Below are 17,314 nucleotides of genomic sequence, written 5' to 3'. Positions count from 1 at the left end.
TTTTCCGCCTTAAATCACTCAGGGGCAGTAAGATTTATCGTGAGAGTAATATATGGAAAAGTTTGAGGGGCAAAATAAAAAATTTGCATAACAAAATAGTTGATGATTGCGATCCATATCGAATAATAGGACGGCGTAGTGGTTTTAGGAATGCAAATGGTTAGACTTTTTTAGTGATTAATCCTAATTTTAGGTATTAGATCTTCTAAGTAATTAAGATTTTCTTTTAATAGGACTATAAGAATGATAATTATTTGAATAAATTGATATGACTATTTTTAAATTTATTTTAGTTATTAATTAAAGAATTTTATTGGATTGAATTGATTATTTTTAATTTTTTTTAATATTTGGATTATATATATATTATTGTTTTTTAGGGATGAGATCGAATCGTCGTCCACATGTGGGCATTATTTTAATTTTGAGTTATTTTGCGATCGGACCACGCGGTTCAATTATGAGCGTTCTTTTTGCAAAGAACACCCATTCAATATTTTTCAAAGGTTTCTTGTGATAATAGTACATAGAAGAAGGACAAGAACATAATAGATTCCTTACAAATGATTTTCTAAGTAATAAACATTTGACAAGAAAGTTCATTTAAATAAGCAATAATATGAATTTATACATTTTTTTATTATAAATGAACATCAACTTCCTCAATCTATCATAATTCTATTGAATGAAAGAGTATATAATTGTACATTCTCTCAGATTCCAACATATTTTACAAGATTCACGAGACAGTATAATAAGAAGATCAATTGGCAACCTTGATTTCAACTTTTGAATTAAGAAATGATTTCGACTTTGAATTAAGAGAGTATGGTCTGACACTCTTGCCTATATCAATAACAATTAAGCTTTTTATCCTGCAAATGCTGCTTGTTTCTACTCCATTTTCCCTTTCAAGCCAATTGCTGTTGTTGCCTCAGGTCGTTAAGCATACAGCTTACTCTCGTTCGAGTTTTGACTGTTTCCTCACCTGCATTTTCCAGAAACAAAGTACAAGATCCATAAGTTCTTAGTGCTTCGCGAAACGCATTTATCTTGCAAGATCGAATGCATGATGGAGCTAAGTTGTTCCATACTTGCATGCCAATGACTATTGTTTACCTTCTTGTTTCCAAGTGCAAAATTTGTCTTCCTTACATTATGGTTCTTTGGCTGCTTATTTCGACCAGCTAGCTTCCTTATTCGAGACAGTTCCTTCAGAGACAGTTCATTGTTATAAGTGGTATGTAGTATTTTAAGAAAAGAAATATTAGACGTATAACTCACCCTTGCGGAGTCTGAACTCCAATAGTCAACTAGGTTTGCCCATTGTTCAGGCAACACACAATTTGGTTGATTCTTGATGTTCTTCTCTCTAGTTGCACCGTCCTTATAATATGAGGCTTTAATTACTCGCCGATGGTGTTTCACCTTGTTGGCCATTAACCTCATAATATAATCTTCAGCTGATTTTGGCACAAGAAACTTCTCCTGTAACATAATTGACGGCATAAAGTACTCTGATTGGAGATACACAGCAGTAGTTTTATAGTTTAGGGAAAATATTTAAACAAAGAAAATGCCTTGCTCAACTTCTCTTCGAAACTTACTTGAACCTTTGCCCACAAATCTTGCTTCTTTTGAATTGGCATCTTTGTCCATTTCATATCAAGCGGGCAATCCACAGCGTCGGTTGCAATCTTTCTTAAAAAGGCAGATAACAATTTGGTAGATTTTTTATCATTAGGTTTCCCTTTGCCATTGAATTGGATGTGAATCTTGTGCTTAGTCTCTATATCCAAAGCACTCGTTGCTGAAGCAACCAGGACACAGTGATGTTCACCCATTCCTTTTAAAGCGACGTCATCTCCACTTGTGGATGTGCATGACTGTTGTCTCCCTTTTATCATTGCCTCTTTTAATTGGGAGCGAGTCCTTGGCCGATCAGATCTCACTTGTGCCATTCCCTTTATTTTCTTTTGTCCCTGTTCTTGCACATCTCTTTCATTCTTTCTCTCTTCCTCTTGTTCATCAAGCAATATGTAATCTTTCACCTCCACATCATCTTTAACTTCCTCTTGCTTTGTCTGTTGTCTCGTTTTTCTTTGACCGGTTTTTTGATATTGTTTTTGTTCGGAAAACAGACTAAGTGCAACAAAGGTACATTTCACAGGGATGTTGAGACAAATCATGCCATTACCAATAATAGAAGATATGAAGTGAACTTGAACACGAAATTAAATAAACGACCAAGGCATTTCTCTACAACTAACATGATTTCCAAACATTAGTTATTCATATTCCAATTAAAATCAAGTTCTAGTTTCTAATGGAATTAAACTCCAATTCATGGTTTGAAAACAAATCAATATGTTTCTGTAAAGAATATCATTGCCTTGGCTGACAAACTCATAAATTGATTTAGCAATATTTGTTATTCTTCCAGTTGATTGTATTATTCTGGCATGTATTCGTTCACATGGGCCTATACTGCACATCAAGGTTATCAAATCAAAGTTTCAATCAAAAATTGTTTTGATGCTTTCGAATCATGAATCATTTGAATCGTGAATCGTGAGGTTCATGTTAATCATATAAATAAGCCAAAAAAAATTCTACTTACTAAAATTTGCAAGAACATTCTATTTAACACAGTAATACATTACCCTAATATGATTAATAAACTAACACCAATGAAGTAGTAAAAGGAAGAAAACATAATCATGTTGAGAAGTTGTCTCTGTAACTCGGTTTGACATTCTCTGAGAAGAAACAATACTGTTGTTGGTTAAAGATGAGGGTTGGAAGAAGGTCTTCTGTCAAAGACAAAAAGAAGTCACTGAAGAAACAACCTTCGACAAAGTAGTCCAGTGTCAAAGATGTCTGCTGGTCAAACTCAATTATTGAAGGATGAGGAGCTGAGACCTCTTATGAGCGAAGACTCTCCGGGAAGAAGCCAATGAAACACTAGTCTCCAGTGGTCAACACCCACTGTTGAAGTGGTCTGTTGATCCATGATGCCTACTGAGAACAATGCCAAGACATGAAGGCACTGACAAAGAAGATACGAACAAAGGAAGGGATGCTAACAAAGAAGATGCCTACAACCATCAGGAAGGATGCTAGGGGACAGGAGACATGAATGATCATCCAATGAAGGCAAAACACAAAGGGATTTTTTAACCCTAATTTCACGTAACATTTTTAATAGGACTAAGTTGAATTGATTCAATTCAAGGAATCTGTTATCATCCCGAGTGTAGGATCGAGTCACAGGTCGAGATCCGGATCCGTACTTGGTCATGTAACACGTAAGGGGAAAAGAGAAGGGGAAAATACTCGTCCTAAACAGAGTCCAAGTTTCTCAAATTTTCTTCCTCTGTTTATTAATAATAGCACTCCTTATATAAAGAGTCAAACATGACACGATTTAGGAAAGACCAACTCATAATGAAAACAAGGAATCAAAAATAAAAAAGCTAACTAGGTCATGATTTGTTTCTACTGTAGCAGTAGTTAAATTAGACCATTATTTTTTTTTTTTATTAATTAGGTAATAACTAATTTATTTTTACTATAACAGTAGCTAATTAGGCAGTAACTAATTTGCTTCCAACTATAGCGGCATTCAACAAAGGCGTCCACCTCGGCATCCACATCATCACTCCCCTCCTCGACGCTGAGCTTGTCCTTAAGCTCAAAAGCAGGGTATAATGCCACTAATAGCATGGAGGGAAATTTCCGAATCCACTTCCACCTCTTCCTCACCTTCTTTATCATCATCAGACACTTTAATCCAAAACAACCGTCTACACTTGTGACTCATGGAGTATGACTCATCATAATTAAAACAGAGGCCCTTGGCTCTCCGTTCTGCCATCTCGGTGCAGGCCAGATGCTTGAAGAATGAAGCAGGTGGAGTCTCCTTGTTGATGCCCCCCGTTGTCTTGGTCTTCGCCAAAGGAGGGCCTCCACTTTTGGTGTTGAGCTTGGTTGTGGTCCTGCCTGAATTCGTGCTCAGCAACCCCTTGCCTTGATGGAAGCACCGCTTTCATTCTAATGCACTGGCCATATTCATTGCAATGCCTAGGTTTTCAAACTTCTGCAGTTCGATGTCGATATAGAGATCTTCAACTAGCCCTGTAGTGAACAAATCAACTTGTTGTTGTGGTCGGAGGTCCGAGGTCCGGGCGAGGTGGGATTGGAATTGTCGTTGGTAGTTTCTATCAAGAGCTCTCTGGTTGTTGCTCACAGGCGGCACAAAGCGGATATGACAATGATTTTTGAATTACTTCCAAGTCATATCCGGTTCTTCTTGTTCCATCTGATCAAATCAAAGTTGGGCTTCTCCTACCAAGTGGAAGGCAGCAAAGCCAACCTTGTCGGTTCCTGTGGTCCTTTGGTTGGCAAAGAATTTTTTGCACCTTTTAATCCAATCCAGTAGATACCCTTCTCCAAAATAGGAGGGGAACTCCATCTTCGAGTACCGCAGAAACAGGGTGCCACTAATTGGTGGTTCAGGTTTGACCTCCGAGGCTTTGGAAGGGTCACATTCCATGCTAGTAGGGCTATTTGCGGTGGGCACACGCTGTCGTCTTGTCTCTTGAACAGTCCGGGATAACTCAGCCATTTGCTCCTCTAGTTCTCACTAGTGGAAGGTAATCTGCTCCATGAGAACTTGCTGTTGCGAGATCAATCATTCTATGAAGGCATCGAGTTTGGATGTGATAGGATCTGTCTCACCCATGATCGGCTTTGATACCAAGTTGTTATGGTCCTGAGTGTAGGATCCAGTTACAAGTCGAGATCCAGATCCGTACTCATGCAACACGTAAGGGGAAAAGGGGAGGGGGAAAACACGTCCTAGACAGAGTCCAAGTTACTCAAATTTTCTTCCTCTCTTTAATAATAATAATAATAAAGACGACAACAACAACCAAGCCTTATCCCACTAGGTGGGGTCGGCTATATGAATTCTTTTACACCATTGAACTCTATCTCCTACTATATCATCACCTATACTTCAATACATTTTATCTTATTTTATTTTTATTAATTAAGTCTTTTTTTGTCTTCCTCTTCCTCGTTTGATATGCGTGTTTGTCATAGTTTCACATCGCCTAACTGGAGCATTTATTGGTTGTCTAATACATGTTCGTACCATTTTAAACGTGTAGTTTTCCCTAAATAAATATAACTCGTCGGCTATATGAATTCTTTTACACCATTGAACTCTATCTCCTACTATATCATCACCTATACTTCAATACATTTTATCTTATTTTATTTTTATTAATCAAGTCTTTTTTTGTCTTTCTCTTCCTCGTTTGATATACGTGTTTGTCATAGTTTCACATCGCCTAACTGGAGCATTTATTGGTTGTCTACTACATGTTCGTACCATTTTAAACGTGTAGTTTTCCCTAAATAAATATAACTCTGACTTTCTCTCTCATGTTCTTATTTCTTATTTTGTTCATCCTCGTATGTCCACACATCCACCTTAACATCCTCATCTCTGCAATTCTCATATTCTGCTCATGTGTTCGAGTCATATCCCAACATTCAGTTTCATATAATATAGTAGGTCTAACTGCGATTTTATAGAACTTTCCTTTAAGTTTTGGAGGTACTTTACAATCACATAAAATACTCGACGCTCCCCTCCATTTCAACCATCCTGTTTGTATTCTATGTAAGACATCTCTCTCAATCCTTCCATCGTTTTGCAAAAATGATCCTAAATATTTAAAGCTCTCGGTTCCGGGGAACTCATTCTCTCTTATCTTAACAATTATCTCATTACTTCTAATATTGCTAAACTTAAATTCCATACATTCTATCTTTAATCTACTAAGCCTAAAACCTTTCTCTTCTAGTGTTTTCCGTCAAGATTCTAGTTTAGCATTTACCACTTCACGTGCTTCATCTATCAAAATAATATCATCTGCAAACAACATGCACCACGGTATTGTGTCTTGAATGCGCGTAGTGAGTTCGTTCATAATTAGTGTAAAAAGATAGGGACTTAGAGCCGATTCTTGATGTAAGCCTATCTTTGTTGGAAATGCTTCAGTTAATCCACCTGAAGTCTTTACTCTGGTTGTTACATTCTCGTATATATCCTTAATTAGTTCAATATATGTTACGCTAATACCTTTCTTTTCTAGAATTCTCCATATAATATTTTTTGGGACTCTATCATAAGCTTTTTCTAAGTCAATGAATGTCATATATAGATTTTATTTTTGCTCCCGATATTTTTCAATTAATTGTCTAAGAAAATGTATAGCTTTTATTGTCGACTTTCCAAACATGAACCCAAATTGATTTTCGATCACTGTGGTTTCCTTCCTTGATCTTTTTTCTATTACTTTTTTCAAAAGTTTCATGGTATAACTCATTAGTTTAATACCCTATAGTTTGCATAATTTTGTACGTCTCCCTTGTTCTTATATAAGGGAACTAGAGTACTTATCCTCCATTGATTAGACATTTTTTTCGTTTTCAATATTATGTTAAATAATTGTGTAAGTCATTCCATACCTTGTTTCCCTAGGTACTTCCATACCTCTATTGGAATATCATCTGGTCTAACGGCTTTATTAATAATAACACTCCTTATATAAGGAGTCAAACATGACACAAACATGACACGATTCAGGAAAAATCAACCCATAAAGGAAACAAGGAATTAAAAATAGAAAAACTAATTAGGTCATTATTTGTTTCTACTATCGTAGTAGTTAAATTAGGCTATTATTTATTTGCTACTAATTAGGCAATAATTAATTTATTTCCACTATAACAGTAGTTAATTAGGTAGTAACTAATTTACTTCCAACTATATAGCGACGTCCACCTCGACGCCCACATCAGAATCATGGAATCGCAAATTTCGCACCAAATAGGTCTGATTTGAACTGTATGAGACTGATTCTGATTCAAATTGTCACTGAATTGAATTGGATGATTCGAATCACAAATCAACCCACTTATGACAATCCTTGATGCAAGCTTGATGGTGATTCCAAATGTTTGTATATTCTCTTGAACAAAATTCTCAGTACTATACTAACAACTACTATAGGTACAGAAAGTTAGCTATGCAATCGTAACAATAAAACAACATCAAAATCCTACAAATTACCTACGATATGAGCACACTTCTTGTTTGAACCTATAGTATTCCTCTATCCAAAACCAATCATGGCATTCCTGCATGTCAGATAAAGAAAATTCATTTTTATTCATACTCAAAGATCACATGACTTATAGAACAAACTTACATTATTATTTTGTTTTTCTGGGAGAAAAATTCCAAGCCCTCTCCGTACTAGCAGGAATATGAAGTATAATGCATAAACTCCACATTCATGGGCATTTTTTTGCTGTGGCATCTGTACTAACAAGAATATTAACATTCTAAGGGTAATGAAAAATGCCAACAAAAAAAATCACTGAAGATATATATACATGAGGAACATGTAGAGGAATGTTGTAAATAGATTCTTCATCCTCAGGTCTTTCTGCTTCTTTATAAACGTCAAGTAAAATTCTGCATGGTAATTAGCCATCTTCAGTGCCAACTGAAATCAATGAAAACAGAATAAGAGAGAGTTGAAATTACTAATTAAAATGAAAGACCTTCTAATCCAAGGTTCTTGCTGACTAGGCAGCCCAATATCAATGAGTGAGTCAAGAATAATGATGCAACCATCCTCAGTGCCAAGATTGCATAAAATCACTACATTCCAATGGCTCCTGCATATGCCAACACATTCTCAACTATTCGACTCAACTAAAGATAAAAGATTCCTAGCTAAGATTGTGTTGAATCATGATTGGATTAATATAATTGAAATCTAGATGAATCCAACAAGATGCAGTTGTGTCTATTGTCTTCATTGTTTCCTGCCCCACCTCTTCTGACTCTTTTTTTGCTAATATAACTCTCTTCAGTTTCTTTAATCCTCTCCTTGGTTGTCTCCTCATGCTTCTCTCTTGCAAATAAAGATCCGTTAAATTTCGATCATGCTGTATAATGATGTAAAATTTTTTCAAAAGGTAGCAAACTCATTGTGACCTAAGTCATATTTAACTTCAAATTTACCAAGAGGCCAATCATGATTTAGATACTTATAGATAGTTTTAGATATCCTAAGTAATTTAAATGCTTATCTATGGTGTGGGCATAGGTAGGTGATTTGCATGCTCATCTCGAGGGCATCAAAACAAAATTGTCAACTTGGAAGAAGAAGACGAGATGACAAAGATAGGGACAGGTGATGGAAACAAATCGATCAATCTTGTGACATCATGAAAGGTGGAAGGCAAAATATAGGAATTATGAAGGCAAAGGACAAGGAAAGCAAGTCAAGGCTTTTCAATTTCTCTAAAATTAACTAGTTACAAAAAATCAGATATACAATTGATATTTAATACCATAAAATGTATAATTATTAATGAGTTAGTTGATAGATCATATATAATATGGTTGATATAACTTATATAATATGCATTTGTTATAGAAGTTTTTTTCGGATTTATATAAACAAACTGGAAATCTAACTCTGAAACACAAAATACAGAATACCCAAAACTATCTGAAACCTGGAAAATCCAAATTTTTTTGGGTTAGTTCAGTTTGATTTTTGGTTTGCATTGAATATATCAATTTTTTTGCCCACCCTTACTAAGATATAGAACAACCGTCTAACACAAACTTAGTATACATGCACAAGACTTACGCATCCACAAAAATAAAGAACATAAGACTACTTACCATATGCATACAGGGATCACAAAGTAATTGGTGGAGAATGGGTTTTGTTTCACAAACCATCGAACCAAGTTCTTCCTTCTTTTTTCATTCATCACATAACTTGAAAATACATATGAATTAACATGATTGAACAACTGTTTCCTATCTTGCGGAATGTTTGGCCATATGACACTACAAGGCATGTCAAAGTTAGCAATTAGACGCATTCATGATGTTAAACCTAACAACTAGAAGCCTTAAATTAATGAACTTACCTCTCTAAGTATTGATCAAACTCGTTCGTGCTTATCCACTTGCCTGCACTCATGGTTCTCTAGCAAACACCCTGCATAGTACAAAAACTTTGATCATAAAGGCATCTCCTTCTGGGAAAAGAATGAATTTGCATCTACTTGCCAAAAAAAGAAGAAGAAGAGAACAACAATCTTCATGCTAATGATTCAGTAAGAAAGCTACTCTGTCATTTTTAAGGGAGTCATACCTATCTCTTGAAAATCTAGTAATCTACTAATGAATTATCAGTTCTAAGGAAAATTTTGAGGGAAAAATAAGACAGCTATAGCTGGTGGTTGTCAAAATTGAATTTATAAGTAAGTATCACTTCTTTCAACTTCCTTGACCTAACATGAATCAATTGCTGAATTATAGGCTTCTCTAGAGCCATGCCTGCTCAATAGAATGAAAGTAAATGCTGGCTGTATCATATTGAGGACTAAACATGATTATTACTGCTAATAAGCTTCCCAAATTATGCTTTTCTCAGGGATAAATTACATTATTTTTAAAAGGGAAGCGAAGCCACAGACAGACGGGGAGTTGATTTTAGAACGGCACTAACATGTTCTTCTCAAGGTTGTCAAGTGAAGCAGATCAATATAAAGTGCAAACGCATGTTGATCCAGGTTCAGCGCATTACCAAGCCATAGCTTTCTACAAATCCCGAGCCAAGCAGTTTTAGGTATTACGAGACCAAACCTAAAAAATCCATTTTTTAAAATGGAGAAAGACGACGAAGGCTTGGAGGAAACTTTAAGAAGAGAAACTACTAGCAAATGTTGAACTCGACAATCAACACTAAACGGAGCTTACCAAGTTTGATGTTTCGTGTCGACTGCTAGCAGCAATGCCGATAAAAAATATTCGACAGGGATGAACAAGCAGGGATTAGGGGCCTGCTTTTTTCGTCCTACTTTTTAAAACATATACAGTTTCGTGCATACCTAAGAACGGCCGCTGCGGATGTGGCCGGTGGAAATTTCCGTGGGCAATACCTTCCGTCCAAAGCATCGAACTCCCTCCTCGGCGTACTCGTAGTCGCCGCCCGTTGAAGGACCAAAACGATGGGATCCTCTGCGAGCGAACCATCATCTCGAAATTGGAAACTCCTGATAAACTGCATCTGAACCGTTCTTTTCGGAAAGTTGTGAGATCCTGGTCGTTCGTGGTCACAAGTCTCTGCCAACTTTCAGAGATCGTTGCACGCGATGATCAATCCTGGCTGGCCGAGGAGTCGATGGATCAAGGCAATCGCTTGCGAACCAACCTGCCTCGTCCGAGACACCAATCACTCAAAATCTTTTTTCCCATTGGTAGAGTTAGGTGGTCCCCACACGGAGGAAACTAGTTAAGGTGGATCCTGTCTCGTAGGGGATCCTCTTCATGGGGTGTGATTCAGTTCTGCCCTAATCGGGCGGAGGAAGAAGAGGGGGAAGAAGCGACGAGTGACCGAAGTACGGTGTGAGGTAGCGGAAGAGTCGGAACAGTCATGGGAGCCCCGAAGCAGAAATGGACCTCGGAGGAGGAGGAGGCGCTGCGTGCCGGCGTGGACAAGCATGGCGCCGGGAAATGGAGGACCATCCAAAAGGATCCCGAGTTCAGCCGCTGCCTATCCACCCGATCAAACATCGACCTCAAGGTCTGCTTCAACTTTACTGGTTTATGTCGATTTCTTTACTCCATTGTATGTAGTTTCCCTGGTTTAGTTTTTTGGTTATGTCCTCTTTATCCCATTTATGATTCTCGAGTTGAAATCGATAATGGAGCGGAAACATCACTAGAGCTAACGAACAACGCTTTTGATCAATCTATTCGTACATCTGTCTTGTCTGCAGGTTTATTTAGCCAAAGAAAATCAGGCTGTGTTCTAGTGATATTTAGTATTCGCTATTTGGATACTTCTCCACTTTTGTTGCTTCTTCGGTGTATTATTGTATTATCTAACCCAAGTGTTGTTTTGTTATCTATACAATCATTCTTAGATTTGGTGTCCGACTCTCTCTACTGTGCGAACTACTAAGGTTTAAATAACTTGATGGTTTAACCTTTTAGATTTACTATCTCTTGGTGATAAGCTTTAGCTATATATTTTATAACAAAATTAATCAAACGAAACTAGGATAAAAAACGTAACTTTGAACATTATTTTTTTCCCTTGGTTGCCCGTTGCTCTATAAATCATAGATTGGTTTTAGGAGGTCCTAAGTTTTTGATGTGTAATTGGAGATAATGCTTGAATAACAATTTAAACAGGAACTTTGAATTGCTGGGGAAGTGTTTGACCATTACTGAGGTAGTTGTGATCTTTAAGATTACTATTATTGTTTATATACCCTAGATGTATGTTATGATCCATATTTCTCCATATTAGTTGAAGTCCTTTTCCTCTCCTCATGCTTGCTACGGTTGTAAAAATATTTTCCACTGTATGAGTGAATCTAGTTTACCCTAGTAAATTTGTGATCAAGGATAAGTTTTCCCATCCTTTCATTCTGGTAACGAAACCATAATATTTGGAGTGCTTTTGCTCTTCACTTGTCTTTGCTACACTCATAGCATTTGTACTGACAGATTTTCCTTCCATGAGTATATTTTGTTTACCCTTATAACTTTGTGATCTGGGATAGGTGTTGTACTTTCATTTTTGCATGTAAATTTTACTTTTGAAGAAAGATAGACAACTATCTCAGTAAAGCCATTACTATTTTTTTAAAGGATGATATGATTTTAGTTTTTTTTTTTTTTTTTCTTTCCATTTTCCATTGTAATCATATTTGATCCACTAGTTATGGTAATTAGGACAAATGGAGGAATATGAGCATTAGTGCCAGTGGCCAAGGTTCTAGAGAAAAGATGAGAACACCAAGGCCAAAGCCTCTTTCAGCCATTCCAGAATCCGACTCCCCAAGCGCTGCTCCCACTCCCCTCCCACATAAAGATGCATCACCTACAACTCCGGATGCTACAAAAAGTGCACAAGATGGAAAAAATCCTCCCCGGTACATAATGTTATCTGTTTCAATTTTCCATTACAATTGAGTATTCTCTTGGGTCTAAATAAGTTTTTTCCCATCATGATCTAGTATCCCCTTCCTGGACTATTTCTTCAATCTTTAAAATTTACTTTCTTCAGAGTACGAGGGCCACACATTGTAACAAGTTAAAAAAAAATTATACAGGAAAATGATGATTTATCTCAATTGAGAAGAAGTTTTGCCAGGCATGCTTGAAATAGTATTTTATAAAGTAGGTTCATGTTTTCTTAACTTGCCCTTGAAATGATATGAAATAACAATCTGTAGCATCATGATGCTTCAGTTTTGATAACTTATTTCATAGAGATTTCTTAGATCTGCCTAGGTGCATACGAAATAACAATCCGTAGGTTCATAAATATTAAATGTCGGTGCCACCATTATTTTTGAATTAACGGATGAATTTCCCTTAGTGGGAGGTTGAACTAAGAACGTTGGGCTAATGGGCCGCCCGTTGTGTGCGCTTCTCTATTTACCTGGTGGCCGGTGGGAAACTTCCGTGGGACTGGGCCGGTCACCCCCAAGATTAGTCGGTATAAGCTGGATATCTGGTGCCAACTAAAAATAAATAAATGTTAAATGTCTTCCTTTTCTTTCTTCTTATGTGTTATTAACTATGGACTCTCCGTACTTTGTCTTGTTATAGGAGTATTTTCTTATATGAATCATTTGTTTGTTGTCTGTCAGATACACTGCTTTAATAATTGAGGCAATTACTTCAATGCAAGAACCAAATGGAGTAGAAATTGGTGCTATCTTCAGTTTTATAGAGGTTTGTGATTAGAACCTGGTTATCTTGGATGAGTTTAGTTTTAAACTGAAAAACACACTGTCCATTTTATCTCTTTGGCTTCCTAAGATTGGCAGATCCACATGTTTAGACATATGTTGATTGGCGTTTCAAGTATGCTCAGAGTTTCATATTTTGTGCAGTTATATTGGGTATCGAAAAGTTTTCTTTATATACTATTGACAAGAGAATAATGTAGCACCTCTTTTATGGTAAAGGTTCTAAAAATTTGAACTTAATTGCACTTTGTGGAGGTTCTAACCAATGCTTCACGAAAAAGTAATTAATTTTCGTGTGAGAGGGGAGGGGCCCACAGTGGCCACGTGGGCCCCTCCCCTCTCAGGCGAGCACGACAGGCACAGACATTTGCAGTGCAGCGCAACAAATTCCTATATATATATATGTTGGGTATATATGTGTATGATTTTCATCATAGCTTGACCCTTGGACTTCTTCAAACTACTAGCTTGGCCCTTGAACTTCTTCAAACTACTAGTTTGTCATATGCCATCCCTCAGTTTGTTTCTTCATGGGTTTTTTTATCATGTATAACCAATATTAATTCTTTATTACGAATTGCATCTTGTGCTATTGAAGATAGGCTGGACTAGAACACTTTGGAAGTAAACGATTGTTATGTCCATAATCATTTCTGTTATGTTTAGGGGTTAAATGCTATTTGCTAACATGGCATAAAATTTGTGATTTCACCAACTATAATCAAAATTAAGAATTGTTTAAATTATATATTATATTTATATGTATATCAGCTTTTAAAAATATAAATTAAAATAATGTACTAGTTTATTGTCCAAAATAATTGTTAATCAGCAAACATGACATGACCATGTGTCTATTTCAGAATCAGAGGCTACATGGTGGTATCAAAGAAAAATTGTTAAAAGAACCATTTATCACCAAACTTCAAACCATCTTACCAAGTTAATGTCTTTATGTGGCATAAGATTATGAAATAGTGCAACATGAGACTGCCTCAACAGATTAACAATTACTTTGGACAACGAGATGACCTGTGATTTTAATATTTACATTTTCAAAAGTTTATACATAAAAGCAAGCATTTCTTGATAGCTGAATTGAGCAATTAGCCATATTTCTAGCTAATAGTTATTTGTTGCTTTACTTTTTAAATTGGATAGATTTATCTATTATACTATTTAACAATTTTACATTGAGTTTGTCTACTTGGTTAGTATTCTTTTCCAATACATAAATTTTATGCTGAATACTCAAGATGCCCGAGCTTTAATTGAATCTGATTTTACCAATTTCAAAGTCACTGTGATGTTTCCTATTGAATATTGTGCTGAAGATCTCTGATGTTTAGGAAGTACGTAGATGTTTTGACCTCTATATCATCATCTGTGTAGAGAATGTTTCATTCTACCTAACTATGGAATTTTTTGGAGAGTCTAAATGAGGGGACATCTTGTGTAATTTTGCATTGTGTTCAAATGTGGGCATTGCAATGTTTTCTATGTTTATCTTTCCTTTTATATTATCTAGTTGATCCCATAACCATTTGGCTGGCTTCATTATTAACTGGTCTTCTTTCTCTTTATGGCTTCTGGTATTGTTCAAAACCCAGAACACGAAATTATGTTGTCAAATAAGATTTCTTATCCAATAGTTCTGCTGACATTTTGAGATATTTTTGAATCAACCCTTGTATCATGTCTAAACTCACTATTGGTAATATCAGGTATTGTTTGTTAAAAATTACTCCCCAAAGTTGTGTATTATGGGGAATCTTTTGATGCTTGTATCTTATGAAAATTATACCTGTGTAGGCTTCTAGCGTGTACATTTTGGCACTTTGCCACTGAAAATCTCATAAAATCCACATATTTTTGCAATAGTCAGTGATTGTTGATCCCTACTATTTTATGCAGCAAAGACAAGAGGTGCCACAAAACTTCCGCAGGGTGCTTAGTTCCAAGTTAAGAAGGCTTGTTGCACAGAATAAAATAGAAAGGGTAAACAACTCTTTAGTCGTTTGGTTGATGTTTTTAGAGTATGTTATTTATAACATGTATTTAGTTTTTAAACATATTTTGACTATTGTTGAAGGAATATCATGTTCTTTTAATGTCAAATGAATATGTTTTAATCAATGATTGGATATGGATTCTTACATACCTTTGTTAGTTTGGAATATGTTAATGGCCAAACATGAATGTTTTTGGGCCATTAAAATGCAACGCATCTATTTTGGGTTCTTTATTTCTTTCCACAAATAATATTCAATTTAGGTAACATGATTCAGAGTGTTTTATGAGGCAGTTTCAACACCCTCAAAAGGTTGGTGCAGCCTAATGTTTTCGCCAGCTAGAACAGCATCAGTATCATGAACCAAATGCTTAGTAGCGCGCAATATATAGTATTTACTAGTTGCCAGATCTTTAAGAATGAGAGCTTATTTATTAAATTTATCTGATAAACCAAACATACTATTTCTTTGCAAGTACAAATGATGGTTGTTCTCTGTTGGTTCATCATGTTGTAGGTCCAAAAGGGTTACAGGCTGAAAGATTCATCATTTGCAACAAAAACCCCTATTCCCAAACCAAAAGACCCAGTAAATCGAACTCGGGTACCTCAGAATACCAGTTCAGCAAAAGCCATGGACCCTATAGAAGAGGCTGCGATAACTGCTGCTTACAAAATAGCAGATTCCGAAGCCAAATCATTTTTAGCCTCCGAAGCTGTCAAGGAGGCCGAGAAGATTGCACAGATGGCTGAAGAAACTGATTCCCTTTTGCTACTGGCAAAAGAGATTTTTGAGAGATGTACCTTCACATAATTGCTATTTCACTGACTGTGTTTCTCTCAGTTTTCTCTTCGTACTAAATACTGATTTGTTCGTTTGATGTTACAGGTTCAAGAGGTGAGATTGTCACTGTTGCGTAAGCTTCGAGTGAGAATAGAAGGTATCGGTATCATCCAATTCACCAGGGTTCATTGGCTATTGAACTGCTTTGTTGTAATGCTAGCTTGAAAGGTGAGAGCCATTGGCAGATGTTTTAACTTGTAATTAACAAATGAACATGAACACCGGACTGATGTACATAAACCAACTTATTGGCGAAACTAGAACTTGAGCATCCTAGTGAGTCTATTTACTTTGTTTTTGGATGCTGTTTGCGTTCATCCATTCAACTATATCTTGCTGATATGCATCAATGTAGTTAATCAAGTCAATTGCTAGTTAAGCCTGTCAAAAAATTATACATTCAACTATGTGTACACACATCACATGGATAACTAATCTGAAATATTGAATACTTCCCGATTGGACAAGGCATTAATTAACTCCCCCAACAGCATCAGTTCCAACAAATTGACTAACTCCTTCCAAAAGTCAATGATCCCATGTGCATAGCATTGCTATCGTACGAGTAGGGTAGGGGTGAGCATGTAGGGGTGAACTCGCCCCCCAACAACATCAGTTCCAACAAATTGACCAACTCCTTCCAAGAGTCGAAAGTGAGCATTTGATTAATTCGATACATAAATTAATCGGATTAATCAAAAATTAATTTAATATTTACTAATTGAATTAAATCAAAATTTTATTAAAATTAAATTAATCGAATTAGTTATTTCAGTTAACATCGAATTAATTAAATTTATTTAAAATAATAATAAAAAAAATTTATACAAAATTAATATTAAATTAATCGAATGATCATCCCTATGTACGAGTCGGCAATCTTAGTTATTGGTGGACTAAACTATGAAATTCAAGTTGGTTATATGTTTTTGGATCAACAATATGATAATTATCTATATGACCAGAATCTGACTAGTTAGAAAATTAATTAAATATTATTAATAATATTTATATTTAATAAATTACTAATTAGCCCTTACTTAAAATATTACTTATTCTTTTCTTGAAATTACTTAAAATTAATTGGAAAATTTATTAGAAACTTGAAATCAGTGAAAGAATTTATTGGAAACTGGCCCGCTAGATTTCCTATAAAAATTAATAATTAGTTTTTAATTATACTACTTTTAAATATTGTTACTAATATTTATATATAATAAATCCGTAAATCTTGTTTATTAGAAATCATTTAGAGAATTTATTAAAAACGGTTAATGATATTTCCCTATAAAAAATTAATAATTCGTTCTTAATTATACTACTTTTAAATATTATTAATAATATTTATATATAAAAATTACTAATTAGCTCCTAAAATAAGGATTGATTTTATTCAATAATCCGTATTATGAGATGTTACATATTATGGAAATTTGGATTGGATCCATAAATTATGGAGGTGGCCCTATCACATAGAGAAATATCTCATAATCCGTATCAAATTTATATAAAAAATAATAACATTTCAAAAATAAGAATAAAAAATAATATTTATTGGCAAAGGGAAGGAAACGATA

General features: G+C 35.4%; 2 protein-coding genes across 6 annotated transcripts; one reads left to right on the top strand and one right to left on the bottom strand.

Moving 5' to 3' along the window:
* Window positions 1-658: 658 nt before the first annotated feature.
* Window positions 659-10,163, bottom strand: LOC122016481. Of its 5 annotated transcripts, none has more exons than XM_042573784.1 (12): window positions 10,003-10,163; window positions 9,872-9,893; window positions 9,037-9,107; window positions 8,783-8,953; window positions 7,645-7,761; window positions 7,474-7,555; window positions 7,287-7,397; window positions 7,148-7,215; window positions 1,608-2,142; window positions 1,285-1,488; window positions 1,120-1,212; window positions 659-988 (listed from the first exon to the last, which is right to left on the bottom strand). In XM_042573784.1, the coding sequence occupies exons 3-12, from the start codon at window positions 9,087-9,089 to the stop codon at window positions 956-958; spliced, it is 1,467 nt and encodes a 488-aa protein (XP_042429718.1). In that variant the 5' UTR covers window positions 9,090-9,107; window positions 9,872-9,893; window positions 10,003-10,163; the 3' UTR covers window positions 659-955. The 5 variants fall into 5 exon arrangements, with proteins under 5 accessions (XP_042429718.1, XP_042429716.1, XP_042429715.1 ...); XM_042573782.1 differs by lacking the exon at window positions 9,872-9,893 and adding an exon at window positions 9,699-9,757; XM_042573781.1 differs by lacking the exon at window positions 9,872-9,893.
* A 248-nt stretch (window positions 10,164-10,411) lies between these two features.
* Window positions 10,412-16,008, top strand: LOC122016482 (single myb histone 4-like). The gene is made up of 6 exons (XM_042573786.1): window positions 10,412-10,697; window positions 11,858-12,057; window positions 12,781-12,865; window positions 14,797-14,880; window positions 15,411-15,693; window positions 15,783-16,008. Exons 1-6 carry the CDS (start codon window positions 10,548-10,550, stop codon window positions 15,812-15,814), a joined length of 834 nt encoding a protein of 277 aa, XP_042429720.1. The 5' UTR covers window positions 10,412-10,547; the 3' UTR covers window positions 15,815-16,008.
* The last annotated feature ends 1,306 nt before the right edge of the window (window positions 16,009-17,314 follow it).

Source organism: Zingiber officinale, chromosome 8B (genome assembly GCF_018446385.1).
Source record: "Zingiber officinale cultivar Zhangliang chromosome 8B, Zo_v1.1, whole genome shotgun sequence".
NCBI lineage: Eukaryota > Viridiplantae > Streptophyta > Magnoliopsida > Zingiberales > Zingiberaceae > Zingiber > Zingiber officinale.
Note: the sequence above shows the minus strand (reverse complement) of the source record. Positions and strands in the feature narration are given on the sequence as shown.

What these genes read in the sequence shown, in the direction of transcription:
- LOC122016481 (XM_042573784.1), bottom strand. Translation starts at nt 9,089, where the DNA reads ATGAGTGCAGGCAAGTGGATAAGCACGAACGAGTTTGATCAATACTTA. An exon ending in TTTGATCAATACTTAGAGAG is followed by an intron (nt 8,954 to 9,036) that starts GTAAGTTCATTA and finishes CATGCCTTGTAG; the next exon opens with TGTCATATGGCCAAACATTC. An exon ending in TTGCACTTGGAAACAAGAAG is followed by an intron (nt 989 to 1,119) that starts GTAAACAATAGT and finishes TGGAAAATGCAG; the next exon opens with GTGAGGAAACAGTCAAAACT.
- LOC122016482 (XM_042573786.1), top strand. Translation starts at nt 10,548, where the DNA reads ATGGGAGCCCCGAAGCAGAAATGGACCTCGGAGGAGGAGGAGGCGCTG. An exon ending in GATCAAACATCGACCTCAAG is followed by an intron (nt 10,698 to 11,857) that starts GTCTGCTTCAAC and finishes TATGGTAATTAG; the next exon opens with GACAAATGGAGGAATATGAG. An exon ending in CTATCTTCAGTTTTATAGAG is followed by an intron (nt 12,866 to 14,796) that starts GTTTGTGATTAG and finishes TATTTTATGCAG; the next exon opens with CAAAGACAAGAGGTGCCACA.